At 36.7% G+C, this 20,857-nt stretch overlaps 4 protein-coding genes across 15 annotated transcripts; 1 reads left to right on the top strand and 3 right to left on the bottom strand.

Annotated features, from left to right (window-relative positions):
* Nucleotides 1-65: 65 nt before the first annotated feature.
* Coq8 (ubiquinone biosynthesis protein COQ8, mitochondrial) lies at nt 66-4,097 on the bottom strand. Of its 6 annotated transcripts, none has more exons than XM_012297189.2 (11): nt 3,497-4,097; nt 2,817-3,030; nt 2,117-2,626; nt 1,826-2,045; nt 1,541-1,750; nt 1,351-1,466; nt 1,116-1,278; nt 853-1,055; nt 616-768; nt 424-524; nt 66-347 (listed from the first exon to the last, which is right to left on the bottom strand). In XM_012297189.2, the coding sequence occupies exons 2-11, from the start codon at nt 3,006-3,008 to the stop codon at nt 173-175; spliced, it is 2,043 nt and encodes a 680-aa protein (XP_012152579.1). In that variant the 5' UTR covers nt 3,009-3,030; nt 3,497-4,097; the 3' UTR covers nt 66-172. The 6 variants fall into 6 exon arrangements, with proteins under 6 accessions (XP_012152579.1, XP_012152577.1, XP_012152578.1 ...); XM_012297187.2 differs by having other exon boundaries at nt 2,817-3,037; nt 3,497-4,096; XM_012297188.2 differs by lacking the exon at nt 3,497-4,097 and adding an exon at nt 3,376-3,472 and having other exon boundaries at nt 2,817-3,037.
* Nucleotides 4,098-4,342: 245 nt separating this feature from the next.
* Lrt (Leucine-rich tendon-specific protein) lies at nt 4,343-16,334 on the bottom strand. 4 transcript variants are annotated; one of them, XM_076535123.1, is made up of 6 exons: nt 15,779-16,019; nt 13,765-15,563; nt 7,935-8,334; nt 7,167-7,481; nt 6,740-7,072; nt 4,343-6,663 (listed from the first exon to the last, which is right to left on the bottom strand). In XM_076535123.1, exons 3-6 carry the CDS (start codon nt 8,331-8,333, stop codon nt 5,290-5,292), a joined length of 2,421 nt encoding a protein of 806 aa, XP_076391238.1. In that variant the 5' UTR covers nt 8,334; nt 13,765-15,563; nt 15,779-16,019; the 3' UTR covers nt 4,343-5,289. The 4 variants fall into 4 exon arrangements, with proteins under 4 accessions (XP_076391238.1, XP_076391237.1, XP_076391241.1 ...); XM_076535122.1 differs by having other exon boundaries at nt 15,264-15,563; XM_076535126.1 differs by lacking the exons at nt 13,765-15,563; nt 15,779-16,019 and adding an exon at nt 16,194-16,334.
* LOC100883012 (IQ and AAA domain-containing protein 1-like) lies at nt 8,710-12,807 on the top strand. Of its 2 annotated transcripts, none has more exons than XM_076535116.1 (9): nt 8,710-8,855; nt 8,924-9,076; nt 9,174-9,307; nt 9,423-9,680; nt 9,753-10,054; nt 10,269-10,785; nt 10,958-11,310; nt 11,397-11,645; nt 12,358-12,807. In XM_076535116.1, the coding sequence occupies exons 1-9, from the start codon at nt 8,710-8,712 to the stop codon at nt 12,805-12,807; spliced, it is 2,562 nt and encodes an 853-aa protein (XP_076391231.1). The 2 variants fall into 2 exon arrangements, with proteins under 2 accessions (XP_076391231.1, XP_076391229.1); XM_076535114.1 differs by having other exon boundaries at nt 9,417-9,680.
* LOC100883122 (uncharacterized) lies at nt 16,206-20,827 on the bottom strand. 3 transcript variants are annotated; one of them, XM_012297195.2, is made up of 8 exons: nt 20,654-20,827; nt 20,365-20,407; nt 20,152-20,282; nt 17,167-20,061; nt 16,924-17,087; nt 16,646-16,850; nt 16,449-16,571; nt 16,206-16,379 (listed from the first exon to the last, which is right to left on the bottom strand). In XM_012297195.2, coding segments are annotated over exons 1-8 (3,690 nt in total). In that variant the 5' UTR covers nt 20,656-20,827; the 3' UTR covers nt 16,206-16,252. The 3 variants fall into 3 exon arrangements, with proteins under 3 accessions (XP_012152585.1, XP_076391217.1, XP_076391218.1); XM_076535102.1 differs by lacking the exon at nt 20,654-20,827 and adding an exon at nt 20,511-20,584; XM_076535103.1 differs by lacking the exons at nt 16,206-16,379; nt 16,449-16,571; nt 20,654-20,827 and adding an exon at nt 20,511-20,584 and having other exon boundaries at nt 16,726-16,864.
* Between the last annotated feature and the right edge of the window lie 30 nt (nt 20,828-20,857).

The following is a 20,857-nucleotide window of genomic DNA, read 5'->3' as shown; positions in this document are numbered from 1 at the left end:
ATATACGTATCAACTAATAAATATTAAGTTATATTTATTTATACCTAAAAAATTTTTACCAAATATTGACATTTTAATGATTTATTTTCTATTTTCAAAAATACATGTATATAAAGTTACATTATGTAAATATATTTAGGACTATAATGTATTTATTTACAGCTAAATTACATCAACCAAATTTATAATTTGCATAGACTTCGCGAAACATATCACGACAGTTTATTTTAACTTGAAGTTTAGCACATAACAAAAAAACACCTGACAACTTTCGGTGTAAACTATATATCTCTTCAGGTGGAGGGCAAAGTCTATGATCTAATATTGTTGGAACTAATGACTGTATTCTGAAATTAATTAAGCAGTTAATTAGTTATACGCATTTCTAGTAGAACTTAACTAAGAAATAACTTAATAAGTTACCGTTTAGTTACATCTTGTCCACCAAAATCATAATATTTATGATTTTTATCAAATACTTGACCTAAAACCATTACTGCATCAACATGAGCTTCTTCCATGATCTGAAATTAGTACAGTACAATTATACGTGTATACTTATTTAATGCTTTTCATTCAATACGTATTAATAACATTAAAAAATTTGCTTCATACTTTAGATTCGTAACCCGTAAGAAATCCCATTTCCTTAGATAAGTTTAAAATTTTATCACGATCACCTTCGCTTGCAGCATAAATTATTTCAATGTATTTATCCATGAACGACTTATCATATTCCCGACATGCACCGAAGTCTAATAATATTAACTAAAAAATTATAGAAAAAAATATAACAGATATTAACACAATTATGGATCATATACTAGTGTTATCAAGTATTGGAATACAAACTTGTCTTGTATCAGGATTATAGAAAAAATTCGACCAATTCGGGTCAGTTTGCATATATCGGAAAACAAATAATTCCTTAAGGCATAAACGCATTATTAATTTGCAAATGCGTTCTCTTATCTCCATATCCATGTTCATACATTTGTCTACTGGAATACCATCTATCATTTCAGTTGTAAAAATCTGACTCGTTGATAATTCATCTATGTATAAAATAAAATAATTACTTTTATAGTTAATTATTAATTTTGCAAATGTCATACCTATTGTAGCAGGAACGTAATAATCTGGATAAGGTTGCATAAGTTTTTTATAATTTCGTGTACAGTCTGCTTCTCGAATATAATCAACTTCCCAAGCAAGTTCTCGTTTTGCTACTTCTACTAAGTTATCTATAAACATACCTTTTGGAAACAAATTCCAAAGCTGAAAAATTTGTTACAGATATAATTACGTTCTAGGACATCTACTGATATAAATATGGGGATATTTTAATACCTTCATTATGCCCACTAAATTTTCAACATCGCTTTGAATACCCATAGCTACACCAGGATATTGAATTTTTATTGCAACATCCTGCCCATTCAGTAAAGCACCATGATGTACCTGACCTGTAATTTTGTTGTAACATAAAATATATATTTCACAAATTCGTTTACGGTAATTCGTTAAAAACGACAATTACCAATCGAAGCTGCAGCAAATGGTTTTTCTTCAAATGTGGCTAATTTGCTTCTCCAATCATGTCCAAGTTCATTAGCTAGTACTTTCTCAACTTGCCATTTTGGCATAAAATCAGCACTTTGTCTAACTCGTTCAAAAATTTGTTGCAATTCAGGACTGATAATAGTTTCATCTTGTATACTTAAAATTTGTCCAATTTTTAAAGCTGCACCTAATATATAAGCATGTATAGAATATGTAATTATTGTTCAATAAAGAATATAATAAATTTGTAAATAATAATTACCTCTTACTTTACATAAAGTTGAAACTATTCGTTCTGCATTTGCTTTGGTAAGAAACATATTGTCAAACGTATCTCCAAGACTTTGTTTTTTCAATCCTAATGTTCTGCGTGTATACTCTGCAACCGTACCAACGCCTAAACCAATTCCTAATGTCCCGAAACTCATCATCCTTTGTAATCTAGTTGCTGGAACTTTTTGTGCTTTTGCGCTAGGTGAAAGCTTCAACATAACGATTAATTTATTTACATATGCAACATGTAAGTTATACAAAAGATAGAAAGAGAACCTACAGTTTGCTTTGGTCTAATAGATGGTTTAGCTCGAGGCTTTTCCATAATTATGTCCGCATTTTTATTTTTCGAATAAGTTTTTGGCAAATCATCTTGTTTCGTTTTCTGGCTTCTTGTATTTTCTTCATGCTCTAATTCTAGTCGTCTTAAAATTTCCTTATCTTTTTCCGAAAGTTCGATCTTCGGTATTTCGTTATCTAATTTAGATATCGTTTCGATTTTTTCCTTTACAGTTGTATATTTCTTTGTTACAGATTTATTTTGTTTATCTTGTATATTATCCGCAGATTCTGCTTTAATATCCGAAACATCCATTACAACTACTATTTCTTTAGGATCTTTAGCAGGATTATAAACATGTAACTTGGATTTACTCGATGTTACAGGAGTAATTTCATTAAACGGTGTTCCAATAGTTTCGCTAGCTTTAAATTTCATAAATTCAATTATACCTTTCTCAACGACATTTATCCGTTCTGCTACTTCTTTCAGCTGTTCCGTTACTTGACTCTGTACATATAATATATTATACGGTAAACTGTATTTTGTATAAGAAATTGATTAAAATTAATAAGCTTAACACGATATAGAATGAAGAAAATGTATTACGCTATGAAAAGACTTAATATTATATAAAAAATAAATAGAAATGACTTCTACTCATCGTTAAAAAATTATTTCATTTATTTTTGAAACTTACAGGAACCTTACTTGGTTTTATATTACCCAATTTCCTTGCGTTATTCCTCACACATTTTTCTGCACAAGTTTTTATGCTCGAAGTTTGTATTATATGTTTAATCGACTTTTCTTGATGCTTTATAGCAGCATCGGTCACTGCTTTAACTCCTTTAAGCACACTGATGACATCAGACATTCTATGTTGAGACATTTTTACAAGGCAACCCAACTACCTACAAACTTAAGAGTGGGATGTGAAGATTAATTCGAATTTTTGAAATAGAATTATGAGTAACAAAAATTATTTTCATTTTACATATAACATGTTTTAATTTTTATATTTTTCAGTGACAGTCTACTGTATTATTAGCAAACTACTTATAAGGATGATTGCGAATTCAGAAGACTACGCATTTGAATATTAATGCAAGTAATACAAACCTTGAAATTTACAAATAAGGTTATAGTACAATACAACAGTATTTACTTTTCTTTTATATTTTTTACACAAATTTTGAATACTCGTTTCACGTCATTTTTATATTAGAATAATTCTTTGAATGATACGATTTTCTTACTTGTAATACAAGAAAATTCCGACCAATTGTTTATTATGAATGAATGAATATCAACCTTAATGCAATGTCTTCATAACGCATGTATCAATGTACGTATTTATAGTGGTTTCGTTATACATACCATGTATCTAGATTTGGAACGGTGACTACATATAGAACTCACAACACACGCTTACTTAATCCATGCGTGTTAAATGCATGATTCCTGGAATCTTGAATAACGCATCTTGAACGAGCGCGGATGCATTCGTTTTGAAAAAGAGATTACCGTAAAAAGATATTGAACAATAAATGAAATTTTAACTCGAACAATATCGATACCGTATTATAAAAATCATATTCCGAAAAACGTTTAGATTACAATATTAATTATCAGATCACATCGTGTGGAGGTGGCAAATTCTTTAGCAAATGTTCAGCAAAGAATTTGCATTGTACATTCGTACATTTTACATTCTAAGATTGTGCTAGTGTTGCTTAAAACGATTTACTAAACAAAAGTGTAGGGCAGAAAGTTTACTGAACTTTTGATAGAAGATTAGCCGGCATTTCCTGCCAAGAGAATGTCGGCTGTGTGGATCAAAAAATGGTCGAATCATGACTTAAGCGGAATACGAGACAGAATCGAACGAGGAATACTACAATTCACGGGTAACACGGGTTCGAATTCGTTTGCTATAAGTATTTGGTATTTCTACGCCGCTACCAAAATAAAGGAAGTCTAACCGAGGCGGGGATATCATTTCATAAAACGATAGATCGAATGGATCGTATCGACCAATCGATTTACCTCGCAGAACGCGTTACTAGCATTCTCAATTCGATATATGTATACCATCTTGTACCCCCTGCATTATGCAACCCGTTTATATCAATTTAAGTTCCGAAACATTATATAAATAATGTTACTTTATAACTGCAGCGACAGCAATACATAGGCAAATAGTAAAGTAATATTTACTGAACATTTATATTTATGCCAATTATTATTCAGATTCTAAGAACTATTTACACAATATTACAATAAAAAATTGTAGTAAAATGCCTATACAATTCTAACTCTTAAGATCTATCAAAATATTTACAACTTTTTGGGTGTCGATATAGAGTAGAATATTCACTATTATCATTATATGTACACACATATTATAAGTACGATGAGTGGTTATACAAAATCGCATAAACAATACAAACTAACGTTTAAACTGTATACTTTGCGTATAAACTATTTTACTTTGAAATTAATATAAATAGAACGTTTTCATTAGTTATACGCAGTATAGAAAACTACAATCACCGTTAATAGTCGATTCTGCACCAGATAGGTGATGCTTATGTTGTAAAGTTATTTGAAAATAAATAACTTTTATTTCCGTTAAAAATTAAAAAGCAAAGCTCTGTTGTCTGAGATTTATCTAGAAGTTATAAAATACATGAGACCGTGCTATTATTATGTAACATTTGTATTAAAAGACTTATCCGTAAACTATTAATAGAGTATGTCGTTTCCTTGCACGTTATTAACTTAGAACAATTTATATTGGCAGTGTCAAAAGTTGATACTTTAGAACGTTATCAGATCATTATAGCAATCCATTTGTACGATTTTTATTAACATTTTATATGACTTATTAAGATCATCTCAGAACAATCGAATTACTTTAACTTCACGTATTTGCAAGATATTAATCCTTACGATCTACTAATATTTATCGTCATGTTGAAGTATCGATTTTATGACTAGTAATTCACGGAGACAATGACATAGAATATAAAACCGATAAAAAGAAATTATGAAGTCTTCATAATATTCCGAGTAAACACTGTACGATTTTCGGTAGACTTAAATAATGAATAAAAATAGGTCGTATTATTTACAAGATGAGAAACATTGACTTATTCGATGGCAACAAGTTAAACTTTCGTCGTAGCTAGTAATTTGATATAATGTGCTTTGTGAGTTATTTCAAATTCCTGAGCAGGTAGGAAGCATTGTGTCTGTATTCTGGGATGTTTCACTCTCTTTATAACGCTTCGACCAATTACAGCGAGAGTTATCAGAAGAGCGCAGCTAGCTCCTATGATCGCCAAAACGATGATTTCAATATTTTGCTTGAATCCCTGTACCTCGACGCAACGCAATCTATCCCGGTCGTCTAAAAAGTTTCCAACGATGTCTTCTTCGTTGACTTCATCCAAGCTCGCGCAAACTTTGTAACGTCCAGGCAACAATACCGGCAACGTCACAAACGCGAAAGTACAATTCAGCTTCTGTTTGTGCACCGGCGATTCGGTATCGAAGACAACAACCGACAATTTACATTCGGGTATACTTGATTTCTTCGAGGTTGACAAGCTAACATCGACGTGCAGAAAGCCTTGATCGGACACGTTGACGTGTACCGCAGTTATTTTAGTATCCGAAGAAGGTTCCGATATCGTGGTCCGTTGATCTTGCTGTAGGTCACGCTTAGTTTCTTCGAGAGTAATCACGTCGCTGCAGCCCAAACCTAAGGAAACTTCTTCGTAGTTACTTGGTATAAGCAGTACCACGCAGTAGCGATATTTATGTCCCGGCTGTAAGTGCAACGAAGCAGGTATCGCTACGGGTAGCGAGCAGGGGTTTCTCATCATGCGCGAATCGCAATGCAGAGAACTAGAGTCCGTTTCTATTTCACTGTCACCCACAGTCTCATAAACGATTAGGGTGTCGCACGTGTATCGTTCCGTGCATGGTTCTACGTGCCACAAGAGATTGACACCGGTAGATTTGTCATAATGAAACTCCTTTAAGGTTAATTGAGCAGCAGCCAAAGGTACTCTGGTCATGATCGGTGGCGTTGGTTCACCGCATAGCAGGCTACCAGGAGACACCTGTGTCAGTATACCATTTTCCAATGCAGGCGGTGTTGCACACACTGCCGAAGACTTATCTTCCTCGTTCAGGCTGGAATTACTTAACCAGTTGGCAAATTCTAGCAGCGTACAATCGCAGTTCAAAGGATTGTCGGCTAAAGAGAGCCTTTTCAATCGCAATTTGGAAGTGGGCACATCGTTGGCTACCATGGTGATGTCGTTGTCGTCGAGTCGAAGGTCTTGAAGACTTTTTAAGGGCACCACTAGATCCGCGGTTAGAGAGCGTAGAAAATTGTGGGTTAGATCTAGTATAGTTAATTTTTCTAGATGCGCCAGGGATGCGCTGGACACCGCGACGATCCGATTGTTTGCTAAATCCAGCCTAGTTAGCGTAGATAAATATTTGAACGAATGATCTTCCAGCACGTCGATCTACCGTGAAACAAGATAATACTTTAAATTGTTATATTAATTATTACCGTATCCGCGAAGTATCCAGATGCATTACCTGATTGTGACTCAAGCTAAGATAAGTTAAGTTTCTTAATCCCATGAGAGCTCCTTGCCGTACGTTTATTAACTCGTTTTCAGACACCGTAAGGAAACGTAACCGCGGCATCCGAGGAAGAAGAGTAGGACCCATAGAACCTAGCAGTAAATTGTTGGATAAATCAAGTTCCTCTAAAATCTTGAGACCTCTCAGTGCGGATAACGCGGATACGCTTAGGCGATTGCCGCGCATCCTCAACGAACGCAACGAGGGCAGTGAAGCGAAAGCTTGCGGTGATAATTGCGACAATAAATTATCGCATAAATCCAAGTACGTCAAGTTGGACAAGCCCTGAAACATTCGAACGTACGGTATCGGATACGAATCAGATGGTTCTTAATTAACTATTAGAATGAACTATTCTGTTTATCGTTCCAACGAGTACCTTGAACGAGTCAGCTTCTAACATTTTCAATTTATTCTGAGATAGGTCCAATTTTTCTAATCCGCTCAGATGCGACAAAGCAGCCGTAGGAACGGAATCCAAAAGATTGTTCGGAAGTCCAAGCGCTTGAAGGGGTCTTATTAGACCGATGAAGGCATTCTCGTGAACACGTATCAGCTCTCCGGTGGAAACCACTAGTCCATGGAGGGCAATATTTTCAAGAAAACGAGCCGGTAATAGAGAGATCCCCGTCACGGTTACATCCAGAAGAGATATTGTTCCTGGACGACTGAATCTCAGATGTCTGCTAATAGTCTGTAGAGAAATATGTAGGTACGATGCGTTACTATTAATCTGTCGGATAACAGATAATTAGCAATTTCGAATTGCATAATGAAAGCCATTCGATTCGCGACGATATGTAAGATAGAATATTCGTCGAAGTAACTGGTAACGGGACATTCGAGACGAAGCAACGAGCCTGTAGAAGACAGAAGAAAGAGAGGCCGTACAATGCTCTCTTCGACAATACACACGACTTGTATTTCATTGGCAGTCTATACGCCCACGTTTCTTGGCGGGTGGTTAAAAAATCGCTGATCTAGATAACGTAGCAAAATGATAACGCTTAGATAAGTTTAATGAAACTTAATCGTCGCACGAGAGCTTCTTTCTTCTTGGTAGCCTTTTCGGTAGTCTTTTCGGAGAGTATTAACTCGTTTTAAATAGATATTTAAAAGGAAAACATATTTCGTATAGCAAGATTACCTGCAATGCGGTTCTATCACCGGTGCATCTTAACGTGTGTGGAAAGTCGCAAGAGCACTCGACGCCTGCTTTTGTAATATTTGGACACTCCCAAACGGTGTCAGACGAAGGCGAGGATGCGTGGGACGAGTCTTGAATAGTTTCTTCGTCCGGAATTGTTACGACGTTCGACGAACTCGTCGTCGTCGTCGTCGTCGTCGTCGTCGTCGTCGTCGTCGTCGTCGTCGTCGTCATCTTCTCTCTTCTATCCGAGCTGGACATCGTCGTGAACGACGACACGGAAGAGTTAGCGAACATCGTTGCCGTCGTTCCATCTTCCACAAAATCGTCTATTGTCGCGTCCAAAGACGCAATCGTTGTTAATAACAGGATCAACGAACATCCGGACTTCCACAGCATCCTGAAATTCGCATTTTTTAAAGGCGCATTCGGATGATCGATATACATATGTTCATTGGCAAATACCGAAATTTTTCGGTATACGAAATGTCGATAATATAATATAATACGAACAATGAGTTTACAAAGAATTTGGCAGCTTTATTCAAGCTCGATTTGCGTACACATGAATATTGATAAGGAAATAAATAGAAGCATCCGTGCAACAACAGGTGCAACAGGTAATCGACTGAATTTTGTCAGTTTAACGTTGGTATCCATTTTTCAGTTAACCAAACTCCAAATTTTCCAGTCGTTTCAAAATTATCTAGTTCCATATCCATATGCATAAATGGCCAGCCACTCCATATAATAATTAGTTATCGTTAATGAACCAATGTCGTATGCTTATTACAGCGAACTATGGCTTATCGCGAGAAACGATTTGGAGAAACTCCTGGAGCTCGATCAAAGGTTACGACAGCAAAGAAGGACGGAAAGAAAAGAACAGGGTTTAAATTTACTGGTTCCAACGTATCTCAGGTACAATCGTCGTGTGTCGTTAAGGCTATTCTTCGCATTTGAAATTACTTAATAAACTACTTGTTCAGGTATCGTAACCTGGTGAAGAGACTGATAGTTTGTCACGACCAAATGGTACAATCGCAGAAACGAGATCTGATAAAACGTGTCCTGGATTGTTCCATCGGTCGAATGCTCGAATACAAGCGGGAAATTGTTAAATTAAATTATTCGGATTACCTGTACGTTTAACATTAAATTTTCCTTCGATGAACGAAAGAAAAATTTCATTTTATTTTAGTCTACCTAAACTCGTAGTCTGTTTATTTAACTGTACAGATGGCCCGATGATTCGATGAAACAGCTGAAATACACTACCGATGATCTGGATCTGTCGGTTTCAGCGACTGGCAAAGACGTTCTTTGCCACCGTAGGAAATACATCGAAGAATTGATAGAGGATGCTCTGAAGGGTAATTTACTCGAAGAGTTTTTTCTATACATATAATGTTATATAGGTTCTACGTATAATACGTAAACGCGAACGAATCGAACTAGTAAATTTGATCTCTTGAACGAAAGTAAAAGAAGAGGCCGAGAGCTTAAAGGCGATCGTCAGTGAAATCGAAAGCATCGCCGAATCCGAAGAAAGTATGCCGAGATTGCGAAGAAGAAAAATTCGAGAGAAAAGCACGGAATCTAAATCGGCATCGGTCCTTCGAGTACCTTCGGAGACGATGAGGGCTCGAGAAGCTGAAATCGCCGAGGAAAATACTAGGCGAGATGCGATACTACTTTTACAGTCTCACGAAAGGGCAAGGAGGGGTCGGTGCGCCGGGATCGAAGGTTCGAATTCGTTAAAGAAACGAAATAAGTAAAGTATAGGTAGGAATTTTTCCATCCGTATTAACGTTCTAGCGCAACGAATCTACAACTACAACAAGAAAATACAAGCGGGACAAATAGTACCGAAGAAGATGAGCAGAGTTACGTTTGTAACCGCTGCTAGAACGATACAGCGAGCATGGAGAAGCTATCTGGCGAAGAAAAAAATGAAAAAACGAAGGGATCGTATCGAAGAGCTGCTGGACATGACGATACCTAGCTGGAAATCCCGAGAAATTTTGGCGAAGGACGAGGAGAATTTTCAAAAGAGATTAGAATCGATGCCACTGTCCGTTGTTCGAGTATCGAAAATGACAGACGACACACGAGCTAGAGTAATTTAATAAGAAACGTTCAAAACTTGTTAATAGTAATTGGTATAATAACGCTTGGTGATCCTATGCACGGTGATATTACGCGTAATGATTCTGCGCGTGCTAATCCATCGCGCGGTAATCTAACGTGTGACGATCCTGCGCGCGGTGAACCAACGCGTGATAGTTTAGCGCGTGGTAATCTAACGTTGCGAACGAACCTATATTTCACAAGCTGTGGAAGATCAGAGGACCAGGTTTAATGGAGGACATCACCGACGAGATTCGAGAATGGTTCATCATTTGGTACGACAGAGTTGGACATTACGACGCGTATCCAGCCGCGCGCTTAGGGGGTAGCGTTCTAATAGTCACCGGGCAAACTTTAACACCCGAAGAGTATCTGGTGCAGAGGCATAAAGCGGCAGCAGCAGGCAAAGCGGCTAAAGACTCTGGCACGAAAAAGAAAAAAAAGTTCTTACCGTGGATAGCCGAAACGAAAGCGGCCACGTTACTCGATGATACTAATCAGGATTTCGTTAAGAACTGGAGCTTTCGCGATCGCTCGAACTCGGATCCTCGGGAGAAGGTATACGAGGATCTGATCAAGGATCAACTTTGCTACGAATTGCAATTGGAGATGCGGAGAATAGTCGATGAACTGATGAGACTGGAACTGGAGAAATTGAATACAGCGTTGACAAGGGATTACAAAGCCGATAAAAGAGAGCTCAACATACCTAAAGATAAAAGTAAGACTTCTGTTTCGCTTTAACGCGACAACGAGCCATTAATTATACAGTTAATCGCTCGTTAATTAACGCGATCGTTATGCACTATACACGGTCGTGACGGTGGGCGTGCTGGAATTAGCTTCGATAATTCTCGTTAATTTCAATTCGTTAATTTGAACGCGCGATCTAGGTAAAAAAACCAAAGGAAAGAAAGGAAGAAGAAAAAAGAAAGGCGCATTGGACGACGTCCCTGTGCAAGATATTTTTAACGAATTAGTGAAAGCTAATATAATCAGAAACTACCCCGTAACATCACTGAAGGATTGGATAGGGGATCTTTCCTACCAAAATTACGAAGCAGATCGAGAATTTCGCGATTACAATTATCGAATGGGTGAAGTCAAACAGATAGTTATGGATTATTGTATAATTCCTCTGAGCTCGAAGGAAGTCCATCAAATCGCACCCCTGATACGAGCCGTTTGTATTTGTGGCCTTCCACGACATGGCAAGAGTTTTCTGGTGAATGCAGTCTGTTCCGAGGTATTTCTACCAAAATCATCAAATTTTATCAAATTTCTACACGTCTCTTCGCGTTTCTTCATAATTATTACTCGCTGCCGGAATAGGTTGGAGCACTGTTATTCGATATGACACCAAACGTATTGGTAGGCAAATATGTAGGACGCAAAAACGAACGAAAATTGATGAACATGATCTCGAAAGTCGCCAGAGAATATGCTCCTTCGATAATTTTCATCGACAACGGTGAAAAGCCTTGGTTGAAGAAGGTACCCCCCGAAGAGAGACAGTATCAGCCAAAACGATTCGCGCGACACTACACCAAACTAGTGAAAAGTATCAAACGCGGTGATCAGGTAATACGTACTACGCAAAATTATCTCTATATCGTGTGTAGGAGTTTTTCGTCGGTGCTGTATCGGTTTTCCGCGTTTCACTGCTGGTTATTCGAGTCGAGAAGAATAATAAAAATGGTGGCTGGTGTCGCAATTGAATGAGCTCGTGTAGCGGCAACGCTTTTCCTAAACTGGCAAGGAGCGTTAAAGTCGGTGATCCGGTAACCCCCCCCCTACTTTATGAAATTCTCGATATTCCTGTTTCGACTCTTTCTCCGATATGAATGAACCACCTCGATAAGCCGTCGCACCTCTCCTGTTCTCTTTCCCAAACGCGTCTCGATCGTTCGAAGCTGGTCATCAATGAAACACCTCCTACCGAACGAACCGAGTACGTAGGTGGTAACGAGTTAACGTAGGATTTAGTGTGTCGGTAATCCTGGACAGTTACTGTTACTCATTGGCGTAGAATACGTAGAAACAACGAAACAAACGTTCGAATCGAAGAATAACAGAAACTATGCTGATCTCGCAAAAATAATTGCACGATACGGTGCACCTACGGAGTACCTACTGTAGAATTTAGGGGAGGTCTAGAGCTTAAAAAAGGCTATTTCGAGAGAATTTCGTATTACACGATGTTACCATAGACCTAGAACAATACTACCTAGAAAAATACTTATCGCGGGATTGTTGTTATTTGTTCGATCCATCGGGACGTGATACTTTTCAGATCCTATTTCTCACGACCTCCTCGGAGCCATATAAAGCAACAAGACCCTTTGTCAGGATCCACGACAAGTTCATAATGATTCCTCTCACGGACTACAACACGCTTTACATGTTTTACAAAGATCTGCTGATGAAGTACCACGGAATCGATCGCAATATCGATGTCTCTTGTCTGGCGAAGATGTCCGTGAGCATTCCATTGGAGTTCATAAGAAACGCGGTGGAGAATGTCCTAAACCTTCGACGTAGGATCACCTTGAAATTCAAACCGTTGAACCAGCAAGAGATTATGGAGGAAGTGTTCAAGTACGAGTCTCCTCCAGCAAAGACGTTGAAACAGTTAAGGAATTTCGAAAATCGAACTCCGCTTGGAAGAATGAGGATGAAGATGTTGGCGAAAGAGAAAGAGGAACGCGAGCGCCTCGCGAAACAGAAAAAAGCTCGTAAATGATGGAGATTGGTAAAATGACAAACATATTTGTCTTATATCGATATTCGTCGAAGATTGCGTTTACTTTCCTCGAAATTATTGTTCATGAACGGTTCGAGAGAAAACGTCTCTCAAAGCAGATTGCGGAAACATTTTCCATCCTGCGAGCCACCCTTCGCTGGAACGAAGAGAATGGAAACGACAGGAACTTGCTAGGTAAAACGTGGGATGTAGCTGCATCGAGAGACAAGGCTGCGGTGTTTTTAACGAGTCCTTGCCTCGCGATCAGGAAACTCGTCGATCGTTCAACATGCCGAGAAAATCGGAAACTTGAAATAAATTGACAGGAAAACGAAGGACCACGAACGTATTTGGTGCGCGATGCCTGTTCAAAGACAGTGACCTTTCCGGGAGAAACGTCTTTGGTAGAACCACGATCATCGATTGAGCGATTCCTTCTTTCTTTCTTTCTTTCTTTCGTATCGCGATTCGCCAACGTCCGTGTCCGGACGTGAAACTGGTTTTCGTCTTCGTGAGACGCTAAAAACGATCATCGAAAAACAGAAGACAGATATAGCGAGGAATATCATTGGAAGAAAAAATTGCTTATATTAAGTCCAACGATCACTGATTAAACAGACCAATATCGAGACACGAGTGAACAACACTCGCGGTAAATGTATCGATAAACGCGTTCACGCATCGAAACCTAAGAAACGTATTTTAATTTTTAATCCTATACTGTTCGCAACGATTCCAAAATTTCTGTTAATAAATAATCGATGAGACGAGCGGTTAAGGCATTACGTGAAACATCGAAAACTAGTAGAACGCAAGTTCGGAACGTTCCCGCCGTAGTAAAGTACAAATTATTTGGCGTCGTACGATCCTGAAAGTTGGTTCCGGGCACGAGGCGACAAAGGTTTAATCCTGCTATGCAAAGTGTAAGTGTAAAGGGTACGCATGCACGACACATACCTACAACGGTGTGCGTGTCTCGGTGGTCCGGGTTTTGTGGGCCCCGCGGCTTCTCTTCGCGCGTGGCGAACGCACACGTGGCTAGTACCTCGTAGCACTCACGCAAGCGCGACACGGCCACTCACGCATCCAACCCACGTTGCCTGCTCGCATACAGGCACCACACACGCGCGTCTACACCGTAGAGACTAAGCGCAAGCGGACCAATAGCACGCTTGCTAAACCGAGAGAATTGTCACTCGACCATAGGCGCGGACGCTTGAAACTCGAAATCGCACGTCCGAATTCAAACTAAGCTAAATGAACGAAACGGTAACCCTCGCGCCAGTGAAGTGTTCGCGGGTGCATCTTTCGTGCGGGTTAACGTTACGTTTGGCCTGTTGTCACCCTCGATTCGCGTCCCGTTTGTCAGAGGATTTTGCGATCAAGTCCGTATTATCGACTATATATGTATATTATCGTAAACGCAAAGAAGAACGATCGTACGACGACGTGATGCTAGCACATACTGTGCACGAAGCATGCGGTGGGTATTCGTGCCGAGAAAACGTCGCCTCCGCTGTGTCCACACGGTGGGGACTCCGCCGGTGCGTCCGTCTCTCTGTGTCTCTCAGTTTCCACATAGCATAACCATGTATGGAACACGGGACGACGTTCTCTCTCCCAGCCCTTACGCCCACTTGCGTCGCTGCCACTGTTACTCCTGCTGCTATCCGCCTGCTATCCGCCTGCTATCGTTCTCGTAGCCCTGAGCAGGTATCGTCGAACCAACGCCGTATCGTGCCACACCGTCATCGTTACAGGTTGTTCGTCTGCTTCGTCGACGTTCATCCTCCAACTTATCCATCTTATCCACGATCATCTGGAATATTTCCGATCCGTCGTTCCTTTGCGAATACAAACACACCGCAATGCCACATTTTCAAATTCACCGCGCGATTCATCATTGTTCACTCGAATTTTCAGCGAGATCGCCAGTTACTGTTAAATTTCGATCTTCGACGCTACGACGTCAATGGTTAAAAAGAATTTTCATTACCGCATGCGTCTTACCAGATCCTAATACGTAATAAGTTGAGGGTATTGTTGTATTTATTGTCCATTGTCAAGGTACGATTCGATCCTTATTCTTATTTAGCATAACCACCAGCAATTTCACAAGCGATCTTTGCATGTGACCAGACTTTCGTCTGTATTGTAAGTACGTAAGGGCGTTCCGAAGAGTCGATAAAGAGGAGGAGAAAAAGAGAAAGAGAGAGGCTCGAAGGTCTTCGGGATCTTCATGAAATGGTTTTTGATACCAGTGGAAATCGGTCTGTAGCTGTTACGAAATCGTGTAAAACCGGGCCTTTACGCCCACGTAACTGGAACTAATGTCACTACGGTGAAAGAAAGTTGAACTTTTTCAACGAACCATGTACTTATACTGTTCTCCGATGGTTCGCGAGATTGAGTAGTATCTAAATTCTCTTACATTATTAACGATAGAACATACATACATCTTGCAAGCGTTTACTTGCAGACGATTCGCTCGTACTGAATTAAAGAGAAGTTTGTATCATTTGGTAAGAAAAATATTCTCAACTACGTTTCTGAAGTATACTGTCGTACTTTGTGTTGCAATAAAATCATTACGATAATATTTCGTCACCGTAAACAGTGTCACATGTTCAGTCAATGTTTTTTTTTCTCCATGCTCCAGCAATTTCTCTGTACAACTACCGGAAGTTTCGTGAATTCCAGTCCTCCGCGTTGCTCGGCATTCTCTATAACTACGTTTTAACGTACCACCATCCTTGCTAAAAAAAACATTATTTGGCATATATAGCGTAAACAAACTTTTATTCAACCAGAATGACCACGATCGAATCTCGTGATTCTTATAGACTATAGACCGTGACAACATGCAATTCAAATTTCATTCAAATTTAATCGATCCAAACTGTGCGTACGATTTTAATTATACGATCAACTAATAGAATCTTACAAATAACAATATCGTTACTGCAATTACCGACGATGAACACGCTGGAAAATAAGACGGAAAGTCATACGATTCTGAGAAAGCCGACTGTTCACGCGATGCTATCACAACTACAAATGTTTGCACAAAAAGCTGTATCGACTGAACCGGCTGTATCGGAGAACTAGTTGATCGACCTTTACTCGTAACTTAACATTTGTGCAGCTTTACAGTGCTGATGTTCAAATAAGAAAGAGACATTCGTGTACCACCCACGATTATTACGTTCGGTCTGTAAAGAAACAGAAAAATTTCACCGAAAAATTTTACGCGGAAATCAATCCACAATCTCATTTTTATTTTTCTACCTCGAGTATTTTTTTAAACGACGGTAGAAAAAAATATTTTTATGTCTATACATTGCACTCGTGTATAAAATTAGTAAGGGATAATAAAATTACGTTACGTGTTAGCGAAGTACGTTGACAACGATATTTTTATACCAGTCACTATGATACTTTAACATCATCTTTTAATTATGTTAACAGACTCTTCCATCAAGTATATATAATCGTTCACGTCGTTTATGAATCTTCGTAAAAATTTGTGGTCCCGTTTTATATTTTTTATTAGTCGTTTAACGTCTTCTTCCCTATAAAACGATAAAGTTACGGTAAAAGCACTTTTTATAACGGTCATCGACAATGAATCTAGAACTGACCTCACTGAACCTAATTTACAATAAATAGAAATATCTTTTGATTCGATTTTATCAAATGGTTTTATATCTACCGTCACCCTCAGTATAATATCTTTCTTTTTCCCAAATGCTATAAAAGATATGCTGAAATAAAAAGAAACATGTATGAAACTTATTTTAATATAAGAATCGGTAACTTTATTTTAATAATACATTACCTGTCACCAGTTATTTCCATCAGAGTTACATCTCTCATACGTTCCACGTCGAACATGAAGTCCATAGCTAATTTTACTTCTTTTGAAATGTAATTTAACAATGAAAAAATATCTTCAGAATTTTCGCATAAATCTATCAACACTTGGGTGTCTAACTTTTCTAAGATTACCCGATGAACCATGCTTATTAAGGCGTCAGCGTCGTCTAACAAAAAAGTACTGTCAGATAAATTAACAATAATTGGTATTCTTGCATTGATTCTTCTTTTTATACGCACCTCTTAGGCGAGAACATATTTTAATTTCTTTAATCGGCTGATCACTTATAGCATCACAGTGATCTTTTAAATATATTATTACTAACAAGGAAGAAGATATGAAACCAATTACAAACAGGTTCTTCTCAATATTTTCATGATAGACTTCCCAAATAATCTTATCGCTAAAAAATACATTGTGTACATTATTGAATGCAAAATATAAATATTAAGATGTTAATCAAGAATTTTGGTTTCGAATACCTTTCAGCACAAATTCTCAATTTATTCATTAGCGAAGAAAAAGGATCGAATTCGGTAGTTATGGCGCTCTTTTCCAAACAATCATGGGATTTTAAACTTGATCTTAAATCATCGTTTAAACAATTTTCATTTACTTTCTCTATTTGTACAGTGGGTACTTGATCCGCTTTCAAAATGTTTTCATGAAAATCGCTAACATCTTCCAAACTATATTTATTTTTTGAAATATTTTCTAGTTCGATTGTCTGTGAAATTTTAATTTTATCTGAATCAGAATTTGCTTCTTTACACGTATCTACCGACGTATTTAAATCTAACGAATCATTCATACAAACAAATGATGGTGGTGTAATTGTGTTTAGTTCTTCCACGGTATTACTGAAAAATATAACGTCTTGCTCTGTTAAATGGTCTACTTCATTATTTTGAAAGTCTTTCAGACTTTCTATGCCATTCAAACTACTATGTGCACAATTTCTGCTATCATTTGATGTGTAACAAAAACTATCATTCTTTATCTCATTATTGATATTATTAGTTGTTTCACTATCATCTTTATTACAATAGTGATCAATAGTATTTAATGGCTGAATAACATACGTTCGTCTTGGATTTGATATAACATTTTGTAACTGTTTATGCGATGAAAGTTCATTCTGACTTATCTCTGATATTACGATACTAGAAGGTTCATTTAATACAGGAGTTAGAGTATAAGTTTTTTCTCGAATATTTTCTTTCGACGATACATCCGTATTCTGTTTCCCGGATTCAATCAAATCGACATTAGGTGTATTAATGATTTTTGAAGTCGAAACATCAACGTCTGCTTGCATCGATTCGAGCAAAGCCATATTAGTTACATTTACAAAATTTTCAGTCTCTGTTGAAACAGGTATTTCTGCAGTCATTTTTCCAAAACATTGTGAAAAGTTATCTGTTATATGCGTTTCTTTGTTTAAAATTGAACCTGAGTTTAAAGAAGATGAAACTACCAGATCTTTTAAAACATCATCATTTGGTGCAGTAGAATTTATAGAATGTTTATCTTTGTTTTCGACATTTTCAATCAATGTTGATTCTGTAATATAAGTACCATTTATAAAAGGATTCTCTGTTGGAAGATGACACTGCAATGCCATTACGGCTTCTGTAATTTCCATTGACATATTTGAACAGGATGATGTTTTAATTGTATCTTGATTATTACTATTTGATTCATAATCATCAGTTACTTTTTCAAAATTATCTTTTATACCAGATGGTGATACCATCTTTGCAGATGTCATTAAATTATTTTGACAAATGGTAATATTATTTGATGTTGAGTTTATATCATTATCTTTATTATTATTGTTCCATTGGCTGGGACTACTATTTTGTACAAGTTTGCTATTTATTAAATTCGTTTTAGGTGAAACTGTTATAGCTTCGGTAAATTCCATTGCTTCATTATCATATACCTTGGTTTGATTGGCACTAATTGGTTCTTTATAGTAATCTATGTCGGACTTTACTTTTTGCGAATTATTTAATATTAGGTTTATGTTCTCATCCTCACCATCATTGTTCCATTGATTAGGAAAACTATTTTGAATCGGTTCATTATTTGCTAAATTGCTTTTAGGCCAAATTGTTATACCTTCAGTAAATTCCATTAATTCATTATCACATATTTTGGTTTTATCAAGATCAACTGATGGTTTACAACCATCTACATCAAACATTACGTTTTGAAAGTTATTACCTATAAAAACATTTGTAACGTTACAATTTGCTTCTTTTTTTTCTTGACTTTCAGTTATGGAATGTATATTAGCTGGAACTGTTGCAGTCATTTCTATAGATATATTTGACAATATGGTTTTTTCGTTATCACACTGAGAGTTTGTTTCTTCTGTTGCTGTTAATCTATCACGTTCGTCGAGCTGACAATCCAAGTACTTATTAGTTTTTGTTTTCACAACATTAGTAATTTCCATTGAAGTATCATGAAAAATGGTAGTTTTATTATTGATATATGCCATTAATCCTGAACCACAGGTTTCTGATTCATTATTAGTTGCTGACTGCTCTATTGTAGATAGTACAGATGGTACTGGTGTAGTTATTTCCATTGAAATATTATTAAATCTTTTAATCTTGTCATTTGGAGAATATATTGACAAATTTACTCGATCAGTAGTATTAGTAATGATAGTAGATGGTACTGCAACAGTCGTTTCCATTGACGTACATTGATCAGCTATTGCTTCGGATTTATCCAATTGAGATACACAATTAAGTTCTCCGATATTTTGTTCTTGTTGAGAATTTTGTAACATATTTACGCATGAAGAGATAGGTTGTGTTAATTCCATAGACATGTTTTGAAGTGGTTTTTCTAACTTATTGTTTTGAACATAATTTATGTCATAATACATAGCATGGCAAACGATTTCAGTAAAATCCATTGGCACATCCTGAACAGATATTGTGTCTAAATTATTAGAATCAATGTTATTCAAATTTAATCGTGAAATTTCTGAAATCTTATCGGATAAGTTTTCTTTAGAATTTCTACATGAAATGGTAGTTTTAAAAATGTCATTATCATTTTCCAACTGTAAATTAATCTTGATTTGACTTAATAACGGATCATTACTTTTTATGCCATCAGTTATATTTATACAACGTAAATCGCTATCTTTTGTACTTAAATCTTCTTCAATCATTTCCTTATATGTAACTTGCATGTTATTTTCTTCATTGCAGACAACAATATTTTCTTTATGAGCAATGTGAACATTATGTTCTTCTTGATTAAAAGTACCTGGAATTTTTAAATTACTTAAATCATGTTCTTCGTATGTAGTATCCCATACGGTTCCTTGCTCCACGGAGTTACAAAATTCTCTGCACACAGAATTTTATACAATATATAAACAGCTGAACTATATTGTAGGATTCACAAAAATCATATACCAGAAAAACTAAATGACTCACTTAACATGCTTTTTTTCTGCAAAACTAACTCGTCGTTTAAATTTTGATGTAGTAGCTGGACTGTTTTCACTGGATGAACTATTGATGTTTAAATTTTGTAGAGCTTGACGTGGCTTAGAAGGCTTAAGAATCTACATACATTAAAAAAAAGTGTTAATAACAATATTTAATTACTATTAAATATATATTGTATGAAAAGTTTAATGTACTTACGGAAGAACGTCTTGAACTGTTTCTTCTAGATCTGGAAGGAGACCTACAAAAAAATAATGTTTGAATCGCAACAAATTCGTTTAAAAAGACACATGTCAAATATATTAATGCTTCGTATAGCATTGGGTATATTTTACATATATTACTTGCACAAAAAGTAATTGTACACGATATTATCGAATGTTAAATGTTGTTTAATACTCATGTATAGTAAGTTTTAAATTAAAATTAAATGAAAAAAGCCTCTAATTAAGGAAAAACACAACAAAACGAGTAAAGAAACGCTTACATTTTTATTGTATTACAATTATTTAGAACCTATTCAAATTCAAACGGAATATTTCAACATCGTCGCATAAACAACGACTACCAACTGTATTACTATCAAAGTAAAATAAAGTAAACTAAACACATGAACCTAAAAATATAGGGACATAAGTATACTTTTGATGGAAAAACCTATTACGGAGTGACGCGACGAGGTCACCCTAAA

The sequence above is a fragment of the Megachile rotundata genome, chromosome 8 (assembly GCF_050947335.1).
Source record: "Megachile rotundata isolate GNS110a chromosome 8, iyMegRotu1, whole genome shotgun sequence".
Taxonomy (NCBI): Eukaryota; Metazoa; Arthropoda; class Insecta; order Hymenoptera; family Megachilidae; genus Megachile; species Megachile rotundata.
Note: the sequence above shows the minus strand (reverse complement) of the source record. Positions and strands in the feature narration are given on the sequence as shown.

Excerpts from the sequence above, each read along its gene's own strand:
- Coq8 (XM_012297189.2), bottom strand. The coding sequence starts at position 3,008 with ATGTCTCAACATAGAATGTCTGATGTCATCAGTGTGCTTAAAGGAGTT. Across the intron at positions 2,046-2,116 it reads CTATTAGACCAAAGCAAACT|CTTTCACCTAGCGCAAAAGC; the intron begins GTAGGTTCTCTT and ends GTTATGTTGAAG. Across the intron at positions 348-423 it reads GGACAAGATGTAACTAAACG|AATACAGTCATTAGTTCCAA; the intron begins GTAACTTATTAA and ends AATTAATTTCAG.
- LOC100883012 (XM_076535114.1), top strand. The coding sequence starts at position 8,710 with ATGTCGTATGCTTATTACAGCGAACTATGGCTTATCGCGAGAAACGAT. Across the intron at positions 8,856-8,923 it reads CTGGTTCCAACGTATCTCAG|GTATCGTAACCTGGTGAAGA; the intron begins GTACAATCGTCG and ends CTACTTGTTCAG. Across the intron at positions 10,786-10,957 it reads CAACATACCTAAAGATAAAA|GTAAAAAAACCAAAGGAAAG; the intron begins GTAAGACTTCTG and ends CGCGCGATCTAG.
- Lrt (XM_076535122.1), bottom strand. Across the intron at positions 7,073-7,166 it reads TAGAAGCTGACTCGTTCAAG|GGCTTGTCCAACTTGACGTA; the intron begins GTACTCGTTGGA and ends CGAATGTTTCAG. Across the intron at positions 6,664-6,739 it reads TTAGCTTGAGTCACAATCAG|ATCGACGTGCTGGAAGATCA; the intron begins GTAATGCATCTG and ends GTTTCACGGTAG.
- LOC100883122 (XM_076535102.1), bottom strand. The coding sequence starts at position 20,569 with ATGAGTATTAAACAACATTTAACATTCGATAATATCGTGTACAATTAC. Across the intron at positions 20,283-20,364 it reads ACAGTTCAAGACGTTCTTCC|ATTCTTAAGCCTTCTAAGCC; the intron begins GTAAGTACATTA and ends TAATGTATGTAG. Across the intron at positions 16,851-16,923 it reads AATATGTTCTCGCCTAAGAG|ACGACGCTGACGCCTTAATA; the intron begins GTGCGTATAAAA and ends CTTTTTTGTTAG.